The 15,818-nt window shown below is 41.8% G+C and overlaps 1 protein-coding gene across 23 annotated transcripts in view; it reads right to left on the reverse strand.

Annotated features, from left to right (window-relative positions):
- Positions 1-15,818, reverse strand: part of LMO7 (LIM domain 7) — a 235,405-nt gene that overhangs the window by 53,515 nt on the left and 166,072 nt on the right. For all 23 annotated transcript variants that reach the window (XM_070048703.1, XM_017343523.3, XM_017343521.3 and 20 more), the window contains 3 exons: positions 8,241-8,271; positions 7,153-7,266; positions 2,841-3,042 (listed from right to left, as the gene is read on the reverse strand). In XM_070048703.1, the coding sequence (XP_069904804.1) occupies positions 2,841-3,042; positions 7,153-7,266; positions 8,241-8,271 (347 nt within the window). The remainder of the gene's footprint in view (positions 1-2,840; positions 3,043-7,152; positions 7,267-8,240; positions 8,272-15,818) is intronic.

The following is a 15,818-nucleotide window of genomic DNA, read 5'->3' on the forward strand; positions in this document are numbered from 1 at the left end:
TAATCACAAAGTTTTACCACCCTGGACCTGAAGAAGAAGAAGTCTGGAGCCAGAGCTGGGTATCAAACCCAGGCAACTCCAGGATGGGACACAGGCATCCCAACTGGTGCCTACACCACTAAGCCAAGTACCCGTCCCTCCCACACTCCTTAAACAATGTCTGCAATTCCCTTCCTGAGCCAGGCAGCCGCCCAGAGAGTGAGAGTGGCCCACACCCAGCACACAGCCCAAGTACCTAAGGAGAGGACTTAGATGCCGCAGCCCTGGACCACTGTGTACAAACTAACCGAAGTCTGCACATCCCTCATGCCCTCCATCTGTGCTTCTCTGATTCTTGTTGGCCAGATATACATTTCAACACTGAACATTACAGGTTCTCCTTCAGGACAAAGTAACATGGTACTGAGAACTTGCAGCCTCTGCTTTAACAGCTTTAATCCACTTCCTTAAAAGGAGTGCAGTCAGTCACCTGGGCCATGAAAATGCCACAGCTAGACAGCACACAAATGCAGCAGAACTTACAGCGGTGAATGCCTGCAATTCACATTTCTTAGCTTTCATTTGAAAATAGTGCTACGACTCTAAAAGCTAAAGTACTGGGTTTTTTTTTTTTCTTACCATGCCAAATAAATTAATTTTATTTTTCAAAGAATATACTATACATTGCATATGTGTAAATTTTACAACAGAAGAAAAATATAAATTGATCCTAGCTAATGATGTGCACACTGAAATACTCCAGATATATATAATGCACCCTAAAATTCCTCAAAAAGTAAGGTGGATAAACTAATACAGAGACAGATATACACATATGTAATAAAGCAAGAACAGTAAAATCTATGGAAGTCCTAGCTGGTAGGTACAACTTTGTTCACTGTAAAAATATTTCAATTTTGCCAATGTTTGAAGTTTCCAATAAAAATACTAAGAAGAACATTTATTTTGAATACTTCTATGTTTCTAAGCAAGAAAACTAAAATGGAGCACAAATTTACAACCAGAACTCTCAAGCTTTCCATGTTAATGACAGCGGAAGTCCAGAAACATCTAAAGAAACTCTGCCTGCGACCTCAGTCAGGTCAAAGCTGAATAGCTTGATATTTCTTAATGGCCACAGGAATAAAACATGCTTCTATTTAAGGCAATGGGGTTTTCAGTTTTGCTTTTGTTTTAAAATACAGAGAGACAGACAGACAGACAGAGAGAGACAGAGACAGATATCAATCTTCCATCACTCCCCAAATGCCCCATCAGTCAGGGGTAGGCCAAGCTAAAGCCAGGAACTTAATCTGGTTCTCCATCTTGGGTGGCAGGGACCCAAGTACTTGAACCATCAAAGCTGCTTTCCCAGGCTGCTCATAAGCAGAAAGCTGGAACTGAAAGCAGAACTAACACTTGAACCTGGGCACTCCAAGATGGCGGCTTCCCCACCACACCAAACACCTGCCCAAAGACATACGGTTAAATAACCGATTTGACTGCAAGCTTGGGATTTTTGGAAGAAGTTTCCTTCCCCAAAAAGAGTAACCTTCCCTAACACTTTCCTTGGATACTCATTCTGTCCTGTGTTAGCACTGATCCTAAGAGAACCCAAAAATGTATTCTACCACCAAATTAGATAACCTATCAGAGAAAACAGATAATTAAAAAAAATACTTTCATGTTTCTTCTTAAGATATCTATTTTTTTTTTTGTAGGGAGGAATGTGTGAAAGAACTAATTCTCAGGAACTCAAACAGAGTAATTTGGACAATCCTATGTATATTCTTTTTATTTTTTTGACACACAGAGAGAGAGAGAGAGAGAGAGAGAGAGAGAGAGACAGAGAGAAAGGTCTTTCTTCTGTTGGTTCACTCCCCAAATGGCCACTACGAGTGGCGCGCTGCACCGATCTGAAGCCAGGAGCCAGGTGCTTCCTCCTGGTCTCCCATGAGGTGCAGGGCCCAAGCACTTGGGCCATCCTCCACTTCCTTCCCAGGCCACAGCAGAGAGCTGGACTGGAAGAGGAGCAACTGGGACAGAACCGGCATCCCAACTGAGACTAGAAGCTGGGGTGCTGGCGCCGCAGGCGGAGGATTAGCCTAATGAGCTACAGTGCCGGCCAATCCTATGTATATTCTATGTTTGGCTATATTAGCTAATAGGCCTTGTAGGCACAGATTATTAAAGCTCACTGTGGAAGAAAGAATTCAGGGGGCCAGTGCTATGGCACAGTGGGTTGAGCTGCCACCTGCAGTTCCAGCATCCCATATCGGCACCAGTTTGAGTCCTGGCCATTCTACTTCTGATCCAGCTCCCTGCTAATGGCCTGGGAAAGCAGCAAGAGGTAGCCCAAGTGCTTGGGCCCCTGGACCCCTGTGGGAGACCCAAAAGAAACTCCTGGATCCTGGCTTCAGATTCCACCCAGCTCCAGCCATTGGGGCCATTTGAGGAGTGAACCAGCAGATGGATAAACTCTCTCCCTCTCTCTCCGTAACCCTGCCTCTCAAATAAATAAATACATCCTTTTTAAAAAAAGAAAGAAAGAAGTCAGGACAGACCAACATTGATAAAACAGGTTACAATTAAGCGCCTTCTCCCCGGGCCTCTCCAGAAATAGCAAAAAACAAAAACAAAAAACAAAAAACAAACAAACAAACAAAAAAAACCGTAAAACCCGAAGCTTTTCCACCACTATCAGGAAGGAAAAACTAACAAAACAAACCCCCTCTTACACTTGAGTCTCTATGAAAATCTACTTCATTGTGAAATTTTTGCTTAAATTGCTTTCACTCCTATTTCCAGTTTTCTTAATGTGCAAAGAGAGAAAAACATGCTCACACCACAGCTCAACTCACCCTCACGTGCCCCTCTCAAGGTGATGTCGGAGGAACCACTTGCCAGTGACCTGGACCCCAAAGAGTCCAAGCTTTCAAAGGAATCTTCTCGCTGCGGGTTGCCAGCACTAGGAGCAGGGAATTCTGCCCGCTCAGGACACCAGATGTCACCGTAGCCACTGTCTCTGCCACTCCTTGCCAGGCAGCTGGAGTCTTCAAGTGCCTAAAGGACACATTTGATGAAGGACAGCAGTTAGCGTTAAGCTCCAAAAATCCAATGGGCTGCTGCTTGTCTGCACAGCTGAAGCTGTGGGTCGTCTGATAGGTGAGGCGATCAGAGTTCCCGGCTGAACCTCAGACAAAGACTCTAAACACCAGAAAGGAACCTGCAACTGCTTTCCCACAACTGAGCAAGGAGGTTTCCAACATTTAATGTGACAGTGAGATACTACATACTTAATACGGAACATTTATTAACGTAGGGGATACGGGGCTGGCACTGTGGCAACGCTGGCAAAGCATCCCTTACGGGAGCTGCTCCACTGAAGAACTTAGCAATTACTAACAACCCAATGTAAAATGCAGCCTTGATTAAATCAGATTCTGCTAAAGGAGCTATGAAAAACAGTAGAGACTCAACAGGGCAAATTCTAAAATGGACGAGTATTAAATAACAGGAAATATTTTCAAGTCTGTTTAAGTACACCAGACGTTGTGGCTATCTACAAAAATATTCTTACTCTTAGGAGTTAATTGCTGTACATGTAGGGGTAAGGTATCATATCTGCGGTTTAACCTTAAAATGGTTAAGTAAAAACATGAGAATTAACTGTGAAACTTGTTTTCAAATAGTACTTTATACTTTGTATCGCTTCTCGGCCTTTTAGCTAAGATCAAGTGTAGTATACTTTGTGTGGGTGCAAATTGTGAAAATCTTTACTTGGTATAGAGTTGGTCTTCTGTATATAAAGTTAATTAAAAACGAATCTCAATGAAGAATGGGATGGGAGAGGGACAGGGAGCAGGAGGTGGGACGGGAAGGGGGGTGGAAGAGCAGGTATAGGGGGAAGAACTGCTATATTCCTAAAGCTGTACCTATGAAATTTGTATTCATTAAATAAAATCTTTCTTAAAAAAATAGGTGGGAAATACATGAAGACAGAATGGGAAACCTTAATTGAATCATATGTTATATATATTGATATATAGGCATTTCTTGTACTATTCTTCAACTTTGAATTATGAATATTTTCAACATACAAAAAAGTATATTTACAATTAGTAATCAGCAGCTGACTCAGGCACACTTCTAACTAGTACTGGATCTGTCAATTCATGGCTCAACTGCTGACAAATGTCCGATGCACCAGTAAGGTCTAGCAGATTTAAGTGGGATTTCATATAGTTCTAAACGCCACACATCCTGGCCTGGGGGCTGACATCGCGTCGTGAACCTGCCAGCTCCTTCCTCTGATGCTTCCAAGCAGATGGGGAGACTAGGCCTAGTGCTAGTACCACGAAAGTACGTCTCAAAATAAAAGAAGATTTTTTAAAACTTCAAGTAACTCTTAGCTCTACCAGGTTTCTCAGACATGCATTTGTAGGAGCCTTAGAGTTCAACACACAGAAGGATGACCTTCGACCTCCTAAGCGTTTGTGATGACAGGCCACCTCAGTTACAACACCTCAGTGAGCCCTGGAGCCTGGTTTTTAAGGGAAACTTCTCTCTGACAAGTCACCTACAATGAGTCACCTCCAGCTACAAGATGACTCAGGCACGACAGCAGATGTCGTTTCTTTTTTTAATTGATATTTGGGATTAGCTATTAAGCATTGTCTAGTTAAATGGGAAAAAAAGTGTTGAACACATGATTTTAATAGAACTGGTAGGAAACAAACAGAGATGATAAATTCACATGCCTCTCACAGTTATGCCTATTTTGTAACTGGAAGAGAACCACAATTATATAGCTGGTTTTTTTTTTTTAATTTTAAAGATTTATTTATTTGAAAAACAGAGAGAGAGAGAGAAAGGGAGGGAGGGAGGGAGGAAGAGAGGGAGGAAAGGAGGGAGGGAGGGAGAAACAGGGACTGAGGTGACAAGAAAGAGGTGGGGAAGAGAGATATCTTCTATCTGCTGTTTCACTCCCCAAGTGGCCAAACAGCCATGTCTGGGTCAGGGCAAATCCAGGAGCCAAGAACACCACCAGGGACTACATGGACAGCAAAGGCCCAAGTACTTGGTCCATCATCTGCTTCTATTTAAGACAATGGGGTTACACACACACTGAGACACAGACAGAGCAACAGAGAGAGAGATCTTCCACCACTCCCCAAATGCCCACATGAGTCAGAGCTGGGCCAGGCGGAAGCCAGGAACTTAATCTCGTCTTCTCTCTTCGGTGGCAGGGATCCAAGTACTGGGACCACTGATTTTCCAGGCACATTAGCAGGAAGAAGTGGAGAACCCAGGACTCAAACTGTCACTCTCGGGGCCGGCGCCGTGGCTCACTTGGTTAATCCTCCACCTACGGCGCCGGCATCCCATATGGACGCCGGTTCTGTCCCAGTTGCTCCTCCTCCAGTCCAGCTCTCTGCTCTGGCCCAGGAAGGCAGTGGAGGATGGCCCAAGTGCTTGGGCCTTGCACCTGCATGGGAGACCAGGAGGAAGCTCCTGGCTCCTGGCTTCAGATCGGCGTAGCTCTGGCCGTGGAGGCCATTTGGGGAGTGAACCAACGGAAGGCAGACCTTTCTCTGTTTCTCTCTCTCACTGTCTAACTCTATCTGTCAAATAATTAAAAAAAAAAAAAAAAAAAAAAAAAAAAAAAAAAAAAACCAACACCTAAACAGCTGCACCACAATGCCGGCCCCATTATATACAGTCCTATATAGGAAAAGTTCTTTGTATGCACTCTGATTTTGACAACGGAGACAGGAAACGGGCTTGAATGAAGCATTCCTTGCATAAACACTGCGCCAGGATTATCCTGAGTCAGACTGTCATAAAAATGACCCAAGGCTATAAAGAGAGCACCAGGACAGAAGCCAAAGTCCCGCATGGACTTTCACTGAGTTTTTTCTTGGCTGAAGCTCTGTGAGGCAGCGCTATCCTGGGCCCAGAGGCCCACAAAATCCCCCAGCAGTGCCCCACCCTCCACAGCACTGACTGATCTGCTCATCTGTCCCAGACAACGTGCTCTGAGGGCGGGTCATCAGCCGTTTTCCCAACACCTACTACAAAATGTGTGCACGTTAAGATCACAACTGTTACCTGAATTAACTGACTCAAAGGATGTGAACGTAACGCTACTAAGTCCTTATAATTAAAAAGAAAAATAAACACCTGAACTTCCTAGGATCTGTAATCCCATCTCTATACTATGTGTGTCTGGGCTCAGATAATATATTTAAAGAGCAGGGTAGACGTAAAGCAAAGTGGTTATCTTCCTCCTGGCATAAACTTTTATCCTCCAATCATGGCCACTATCACTCACTGCATCCTTATATGGTGCTATCAAAGACTTATTGGTACAATATCATTTAATCATCATAAAAACCCAAAGAGCAACTACCATTAATTAGATGATGATCTGTTACTGCAACTATCTGTTTTCCTCCTGAGCCTGCAAATGCCCCTAGGTAAGTGCATCCTTAGAGGAATTCATGTCTAAGATCCAAATAGCAAAACTAAGATTGGACAGAACAATGGTCAGTCCTGGCTCTCAACTCTTCTAAAAAGGTCCATAAGCATTCAAAAGCCTATCGCACTGATTCCAGGATATGAAGCACCAGAAATGTGTCTAAAATAAAAGGCTCCAACTTAGCTCAGCAAGTTTCGCTTAGCACCCACTATTGTTGAGAAAAGAGTATGTTAGAATTGTAGGCTATAAAGTGTGAGCATTAGAGTAACAATCACCCATGACAAGAACACATTAATACAAAGAAATTGAGTAACGTCCATAAATTTCATGGGAGGAAGCAACTCTCCATGCCAGGCTGAGTTCATGACTAGGGAAAAAGTTAAATTATGCAGAGTAGGCAAGAAAGAAAGCAAATGGTAGCATCAAAGTACCAAAGGTTCGGAGACAAATCTCTATGCTTTGCAGTGTTCTGGAAATACACTCATTCACTCCGTGGTGCTATTAGGCTGTAAAGCCAGCAAAGAGTAACCATCCTGGCTACTCAGCCCAATCTACAGTGAAGACAAGACAGAGTCACCTGTTTGTTGCAGAGGAGGACGGGGAGGAACAAAAGGAGCAAAGGGAAAGAGGATGAGAAAGTAGCAGCAGCCATGCAGCAGTAACAGCCACGTCCTACAGGTGCATTTCCTTACCTTAGTCAGAGCTTGTCCTAAAAGAGTTTCAAATGCTTTCAAATTAAGATAGGGCCCATTATAGCACGGGTTACTTTGTGCCTTTCGTCCCAGCCAGTACAATGTTATCAAAACCTTTATTCGAAATAAAAAGAGAGAGACAGGGAATCAGACTATGAACAACAAGATCTATTTAGAAACCAATTGCTAACTCAAATCCAGTTGAGTGTTGCAGATAAATGAGAACATAAATTACTCTTTGACTGGAAAGCAGGATTTCTTTTACATTCATGGGAAGGGGAAGGGGTCATTAAAAATCTTACTTATTCTTCTGAGATTTTCCTGACCCTACACAAGTTCTCAGGTTAAAAACTCAGCTCCAGAAAGCCATTAAGACACTCAACTAGGACATATGAAGAAAGCAGAAAAATTTCTAGGGAAACAAATGAAAATTTTTTAAGCGATAATTTTTGCAACACACTCACGAAATGAACACTTGAAATGAGTTTCCATTTCCTTACAGAGGATATTAATCTTTTTGAAAATAAAGCTGTCACATTCTTAAACATTGTTCTAATATATGCAGAATATTAATGACATCATATGAGCCTCCATCGAGCAATTACCCAGAGTCCTTAGGTGGATTCATACTTCCTCCTTTAAAAGGTGCAAATAGTATTTATTTGCCTTTACCACATTAATAACATACAAGAGAACTTCAAGAAGTTCATGGATATGGAATTAAAAATAAGTTGTGTGCAAAAAACCTTTTGAAATCTGTGCATAAATTTTTGTAGTATGTGTTTTTCATGGACTTCTTGAAGATCCTATATATGAATTTCAAAAAATTTTACAACAAGCAAAATCTTCTTAAAGATTATGTACCAATAATGTACAATTACTTTGTACCAATATGTCAGAAAATGTGTTTTGACTGTATACTAGAACACACACAATTTAAAGTATTTAGAGTCTGTGACTGGTTGCTTTTTAGCACAAATGTAAAGGAGAAAAAAGAATACAGAGTATATCATCTTCAGATCTACTGCTGTCTTATACAACATAGAAGTAAAAACCATTTATAATGATTCACTGAAACAAACACTCACATTTTTCACTCTCCTATCAGTCTCTTCTTGACTGTAAAAGAAAAAAGAAAATATCAGTTAATTTCCATGAACCCTAAATTATTAATTGTAGCTAAGGAAAAAAAGCTCATTTTTGCTTTCAAGTTCAACGAATATATTAGATTCACATGGAAGTTCCAACATCGTAGAGTACATATTAGCCATTATGAGTTTTCCAGATTCACTGATTTGTTGAAATATCCTGATCTATCTCCTATAAAATAAAAAGCAACACTGTTCTTATTTTCCTCACTATAGTGTGACTTCCCAAATGCATTCTCTGCATTTTTTCTGCTTCTATTTTAAATGTTTGAATGCAATCAGGACAAAAAATCAATATGTAGTCATGACAGAAAAACTGATAAATGGGAAAAGAAAAAACAACTTGGCACTGAGTTGTGTTCTCCACCGTTTACCGGTTTGTCACTCAAATTCCCTAAAGCACACCATTGAGACCATGACCTGCAAATGCTGAAAAGTGCAATTTACAAAATAATCATGAACCTGCACCTGAAAAAACTTCACTCTATTACACAAATCATGGGTTTCTGCTTGTTCGTATAATGGCATGATACTGACGGGACATGAAGAAGCAACAGTATTCGCCTTGACAAAGGGATCAATCGCCCTGATAGATTATACTTCCTATCATTTCACACTCACACGAGGGCAGTGGGAACTCAGAGGCTACAGAAGCCTGTATTCCATGACCTTTAAAATAGCTTTTCAGTCTAGCAGTAGTAGTATATTTGTAAGATAAAATACACACATAGATGTACGTTATCAATATATTCATGGTAGACTTGTACACACAAAACACACATTCATATGCACAGAGAAATAAAGAAAAAAAAGAGAGAAAGGGAGTATAGAGACAAATATTTAAGTTCACTTTCAAACAATCTTTCCACAGAACAAACATGAACTAAAATGAACCTAAAAATACCAGGCACCTCCCACCCATTCCCAAAAGGGCATCTCAACAATAAAATTTACAAACTCTCACGCTCCTAGTGGAAAGGCCAGTTGGAAAAGTATTTTAAAAATGGACACTTATCTACTAAAACATTTAACCCACTTGCTTATATCTACTCGACTAAATATATCCATTTTCTATGACTGGATAATTCTATTCCTATGTGCATCCCCAACAAAAGTGCTCATATTTGTTCACCAAAAGTCATACAGAACAATGTTTATACGGTAGCACTACTCGTAACAGCAAACTGGAAGCTACACATATGTTTTTAACAGTAACATGGATAAATTATGCAATATCCATATAATGAAGAATTATATGGCAATGCAGCTACATTGAACCATATGGTTCAGCGTCGCAAACAATGGGAAGAAAAGGCCAGTGCAAATGAATACAGACTGCATTGCTTCATTCATCTATAGCACAAAACCAGGCAAGACCAAGATAAGATATGCTATTAGAAGTCAGAAAGTTATCCTTCTGGGAATGAACGGTAGAAGTGATTGGAGGGAGCAGGGCCTGTGAGATGCTGACAATTTACATATTTTTTTTTTTTTTTTTTTTTTTTAGTTTTTACTATATTTTTTTTTCTTTTTTTTTTTCTTTTTTCTTTTTTTTTTTTAACTTTTATTTAATGCATATAAATTTCCAAAGTACGACTTATGGATTACAATGGCTTCCCCCCAATACCGTCCCTCCCACCCACAACCCTCCCCTTTCCCACTCCCTCTCCCCTTCCATTCACATCAAGATTCATTTTCGATTATCTTAATATACAGAAGATCAGCTTAGTATACATTAAGTATGGATTTCAACAGTTTGCTCCCACACAGAAACATAAAGTGAAAAATAATAGATGATTTTTTTTAAATGATGATGAAATCAGATCAGACCTATTGTCATGTTTAATCCCAGTGAGAGTCAAGTTGGGAATTGATAATTTCTTCTTTTTTTTTTTTTTTTTTTACAGAGGATCAGTTTAGTATGCATTAAGTAAGGATTTCAACAGTTTGCACCCCCATAGAAACACAAAGTGAAATATATTGTTTGAGTACTCGTTATAGCATTAAATCTCAATGTACAGCACATTAAGGATAGAGATCCTACATGAGGAGTAAGTGCACAGTGACTCCTGTTGTTGACTTTACCAATTGACACTCCTGTCTATGGCATCAGTAATCTCCCTATGCTCCAGTCATGAGTTTCCAAGGCTATGGAAGCCCTCTGAGTTCTCCGACTCTTATCTTGTTTAGACAAGGTCATAGTCAAAGTGGAGGTTCTCTCCTCCCTTCAGAGAAAGGTACCTCCTTCTTTGATGACCTGTTCTTTCCACTGGGATCTCACTCGCAGAGATCTTTTGCCAGAGTGTTTTGGCTTTCCATGCCTGAAATACTCTCATGAGCTTTTCAGCCAGCTCCGAATGCCTTTAGGGCTGATTCTGAGGCCAGAGTGCTATTTAGGACATCTGCCATTCTATGAGTCTGCTGAGTATCTCACTTCCCATGTTGGATCACTCTCCCCTTTATTTACTCCATCAGTTAGCGTTAGCAGGTACTAGACTTGTCTATGTGCTCCCTTTGACTCCCAGTCCCTTCACCATGACCAACTGTGAACTGAAACTGATCACCTGGAACAGTGAGATGGCATTGGTACATGCCACCTCGATGGGATTGAATTGGAATCCCCTGGTATGCTTCCAACTCCACCACTTGGGGCAAGTCAGCCTGAGCATGTCCCAAATTATACATCTCTTTTTTTAAATTTATTTTATTAATTTGAGAGGCGTAGAGACACACACAGATAGAGGCAGAGAGAAAGACAGAGGGAGACCTGGAGCAAACTCTGATCTGCTGGTTCATGCCCTAAATGCCTACAACAGCTGGGCCTGGGTACACTTGAAACCAGGAGTCAGGAACTCAATCTATGTCTCCCACATGGGTGGCAGGTATCCAGCTAAGTGCACGTTAGCAGGAAGCTAGAATGAGAAACGGAGCCAGAACTAGAACCCAGGCACTTTGATGTTGGATAAACACATCCTAAGTGATGTATCCTAACCCCTAAACCAAATGCCTACCCCTGACAATTTACATTTTGACCTGAAAGCTTGCTACCTATGTGTATTCATTTTTGGAAAAATATTTTTGAACTGTCCATCTTTCTGTATGTATATTACAATTCCACAAGTAAATGGAATACTTGAAAATTTACTGTATATCAGTGAAATGGTAATTTTTCCATTTAATTACTATTTATGGCTGTTGCCTGTATTCCCATTAAACGAGGGTCTTTTGGCTTTTTGCTTATTAAACTTCTTACTTGGTGAAGCACTATGCCTTTCTACTGCAATGTCAATTTAAAATATGTTATCTCAATAACTAAAAATAGAAGGAAAGAAAGGGAGAGGGAGAAAGAGGAAGGGAGGATGGGAAGGAGAGGGGGGAGGGAGTGGGGGAGAAGGAGGAAGGGAATATCATTAAATTCTTAGAATTGTAGCTATGAACTATACTGAATCTGTTACAAACTAGTCAAAATGCTTTCAAAAAAGAAAACATAAATAAAACATACATCAGGAGAAAGCCAAAAGCAAAAAAGTAAATTGAGTAAACGTCACCACCCAAGTGCTCAAACTATAGCATATCCCTAAGAAAAAGAAAATCATATTAAAAATTAGTATCACTTTATTTCAGAAGTAGTACATGGGGAAAGTCACTAGAAACTGACAAAAAAGCATAATGAAGCGGAAATAAAGTCACAACAAAGACAAAGAGGGGAGAACAGGAGCCTGAGACAGTCTAGAAAAGTGGCCATTACCTGGTGAAGCCGCTGCCCACCACTGTGCTGTCCAGGGAAGAAAAAAGTCCTAACCAGCTTTCCTAACTCCCATCAAAACCTGCTCTGGTATCTCCAACTGTCGCAAGTGTGCTCTCAGGTCTTGTACACTACTTTCCCATAGGTGGTCCTAAGTCAGATGGGCTACCATTTAAACCCATCAACGCTGTAATGATTAAGGCAGGAGGATGAGGAACCTCTAAGTACTGTAAGGAACCTTGGCTGGGGCTCAGTCTCTCTGGAGACTCCACTACGACCGACCGCAGGTGTAATACCCTGCTTTCAAGCCTCCCTCAGTCTAGCGCCTGTTTGAAAGGGGGGTGAGGCTTCCCCACCTCAGATTACCATAATAACAACAGCACTGTAAACCTATTGCCACTTTTTACAGTGATGATCAACACCTCAAACATTGTTCCTCAAAGCACAAAAGAACCACCAATAGCCAATGTAGGTGAGGATCTGGACCAAAAATCATCCTACTCTTAACATAGGCACACTCAATAAAGAATGTACGTACAATGTGTACAATGGAGCTCCCTTGAACCCTTGACCTCCAATCCACAGTCCTCCATAAAGGTTTCCAATCCAACACACTCATTTGTTTTTTACCTTTTTTGTCAAGATAAAGCAATCACTAGAAATATATGGTAGGGCCTATTCTGTGATAAACACAATGAGCAGTGACATTGGCATTGTTACCTTTCACTCAGTTCACATTCTCTTCTAAATATGAGCATTTACAACACACTCTTGGACACAGTGATGCACAGGCCAGCATAATTAGTGTCCTATCAGCTGAAATGCAATGATAGGAATTCAAATAGTCAATGATTTGCTAGAGCAAAGACTTCTTCCTCAGACACACAGCGAACACATCCCACTACAAGGAAGTCAGTAACCCAGTGGCTTCTTTGCCTACGAAGGCCACAGGGCACAACCCCAGTGCCTTTTAAACAGGTGTAAGGAGGGAAGGGAAACTCAGGCTACCAAGATTCCCTGTGAGCCAGCCAAGCTGCAGCAGAACCACCAGAATCAAAACCAAGGCAGCCCCAACTGAGTTACTTCGCTGTAACGAATGTGCCCACAGTTGACAGGGTGTAACATGAGGGTTCAGCAGCAGGGACTTTGGAGTCAGATCCAGCTCTATGTTTATTCGTGCAATTTATTTGACTCTCAAAGCCTCAGCTTCGTTCTGAACAAACCAGGGGACAATGTCCGACCACACTTGTGAGAGCAGGGCGCTTCTTATTCACTCCACATTCAAATGCCTTCCAAGTGAAGTCTTGCTGGACCCCCGATACTTACAGTTGCAACCAGCTCACCTGATACTCCCTGTCTCCCACCCCTGCTTTGTTTTGATATTTATGACCATCAACAATATGCATTTATTCTTTGTCTCTCTCTCCTCCACCAGAATCCAAAAGAAATTTGTGGTTTTGCTTTCTGCCATATTCTAAGTGCCTTCAGACAAGGTCTAACTAACACTTGACAAGTACATATGAACGTTTATTTAAAATACTCAGCACTGGGTCAATGCTGCGGAACAGTGGATTAAAGCCCTGGCCTGAAGCGCTGGCATCCCATAGGGGTGCCAGTTCTAATCCTGGCTGCTCCACTTCTTTTTTTTTTATTTTTTTTTTTATTTATTTTTTTTTTTGACAGGCAGAGTGGACAGTGAGAGAGAGACAGAGAGAAAGGTCTTCCTTTGCCGTTGGTTCACCCTCCAATGGCCGCCGCGGCCGGCGCGCTGCGGCTGGCGCACCGCGCTGATCCGATGGCAGGAGCCAGGAGCCAGGTGCTTTTCCTGGTCTCCCATGGGGTGCAGGGCCCAAGCACCTGGGCCATCCTCCACTGCACTCCCTGGCCACAGCAGAGGGCTGGCCTGGAAGAGGGGCAACCGGGACAGAATCCGGCGCCCCGACCGGGACTAGAACCCGGTGTGCCGGCGCCGTTAGGCGGAGGATTAGCCTATTGAGCCGCGGCGCTGGCCGTGGCTGCTCCACTTCTGATCCAGTCTCTGTTATGGCCTGAGAAAGCAGTAGAAGATGGCCCAAGTCCTTGGGCCCCTGCACCCACTTGGGAGACCCAGAAGAACCTCCTGGCTTCAGATTGGGACAGCTCTGGCCATTGCGGCCATCTGGGGAGTGAACCAGTAGATAGAAGACCTCTCTCTCTGTCTCTACCTCTCTCTGTAACTCTGTCTTTCAAATAAATAAAATAAATCTCAATTCACAATAGCTAAGACCTGGAACCAACCTAAATGCCCATCAACGGTAGACTGGATAAAGAAATTATGGGATATGTACTCTTTAGAATACTATACCGCAGTAAGAAACAATGAAATCCAGTCATTTGCAACAAAATGGAGGAATCTGGAACACATCATGCTGAGTGAAATAAGCCAGTCCCAAAGGGACAAATACCATATGTTCTCCCTGATCGGTGACAACTGACTGAACACCAAAAAGGAAACCTGTTGAAGTGAAATGGACACTATGAGAAACGGTGACTTGATCAGCATAGCCCTGACTGTTAATGAACAACTTAATACATTATCCCTCTTAGTAGTTTTTTTGTCTGTTCTACTTACTATGACTGGTTTAATTCTGTAATTAATACACAGTTATTCTTAAGTGTTGAAATTTAACTGAAATGTGATCCCTGTTAAACATAAGAGTGGGAATAAGAGAGGGAAGAGATGTACAATTTGGGACATGCTCAAGCTGACTTGCCCCAAATGGTAGAGTTAGAAACATACCAGGGGACTCCAATTTAATCCCATCAAGGTGGCATGTACCAATGCCATCTCACCAGTCCAAGTGATCAATTTCAGTTCACAATTGATCATAATGAAAGGACTAAGAGTCAAAGGAAGCACATAAACAAGTCTAGTACCTGCTAATACTAACTGATAGAATAAATAAAGGGGAGAGTGATCCAACATGGGAAGCGAGATACTCAGCAGACTCATAGAATGGCGGATGTCCTAAACAGCACTCTGGCCTCAGAATCAGCCCTAAAGGCATTCCGATCTGGCTGAAAAGCCCATGAGAGTATTTCAGGCATGGAAAGCCAAGACACTTGGCAAAAAAAAAAAAAACCCTAAATGAAAGATCTCTGTGAGTGAGATCCCAGTGGAAAGAACAGGTCTTCAGAGAAGGAGGTACCTTTCTCTGAAGGGAGGAGAGAACCTCCACTTTGACTATGACCTTGTCTAAACAAGATAAGAGTCGGTGAACTCAAAAGGCTTCCATAGCCTTGGAAACTCATGACTGGTGCATAGGGAGATTACTGATGCCATAAACAGGAGTGTCAATTTGTAAAGTCAACAACAGGAGTCACTGTGCACTTACTCCTCATGTAGGATCTCTGTCCTTAATGTGCTGTGCATTGAGATTTAATGCTATAATGAGTACTCAAACAGTATATTTCGCTTTGTGTTTCTATGGGGGTGCAAACTGTTGAAATCTTTACTTAATGTATACTAAACTGATCTTCTGTAAAAAAAAAAAAAAAAAAAAAAAAAAGAAGAAGAAGAAATTATCAATTCCCAACTTGACTCTCACTGGGATTAAACATGACAATAGGTCTGATCTGATTTCATCATCATTTAAAAAATCATCTATTGGCCGGCACCGCGGCTCACTAGCCTAATCCTCCGCCTAGCGGTGCCAGCACACCAGGTTCTAGTCCCGGTCGGGGCGCCGGATTCTGTCCCGGTTGCCCCTCTTCCAGGCCAGCTCTCTGCTGTG

The sequence above is a fragment of the Oryctolagus cuniculus genome, chromosome 9, assembly GCF_964237555.1.
Source record: "Oryctolagus cuniculus chromosome 9, mOryCun1.1, whole genome shotgun sequence".
NCBI lineage: Eukaryota > Metazoa > Chordata > Mammalia > Lagomorpha > Leporidae > Oryctolagus > Oryctolagus cuniculus.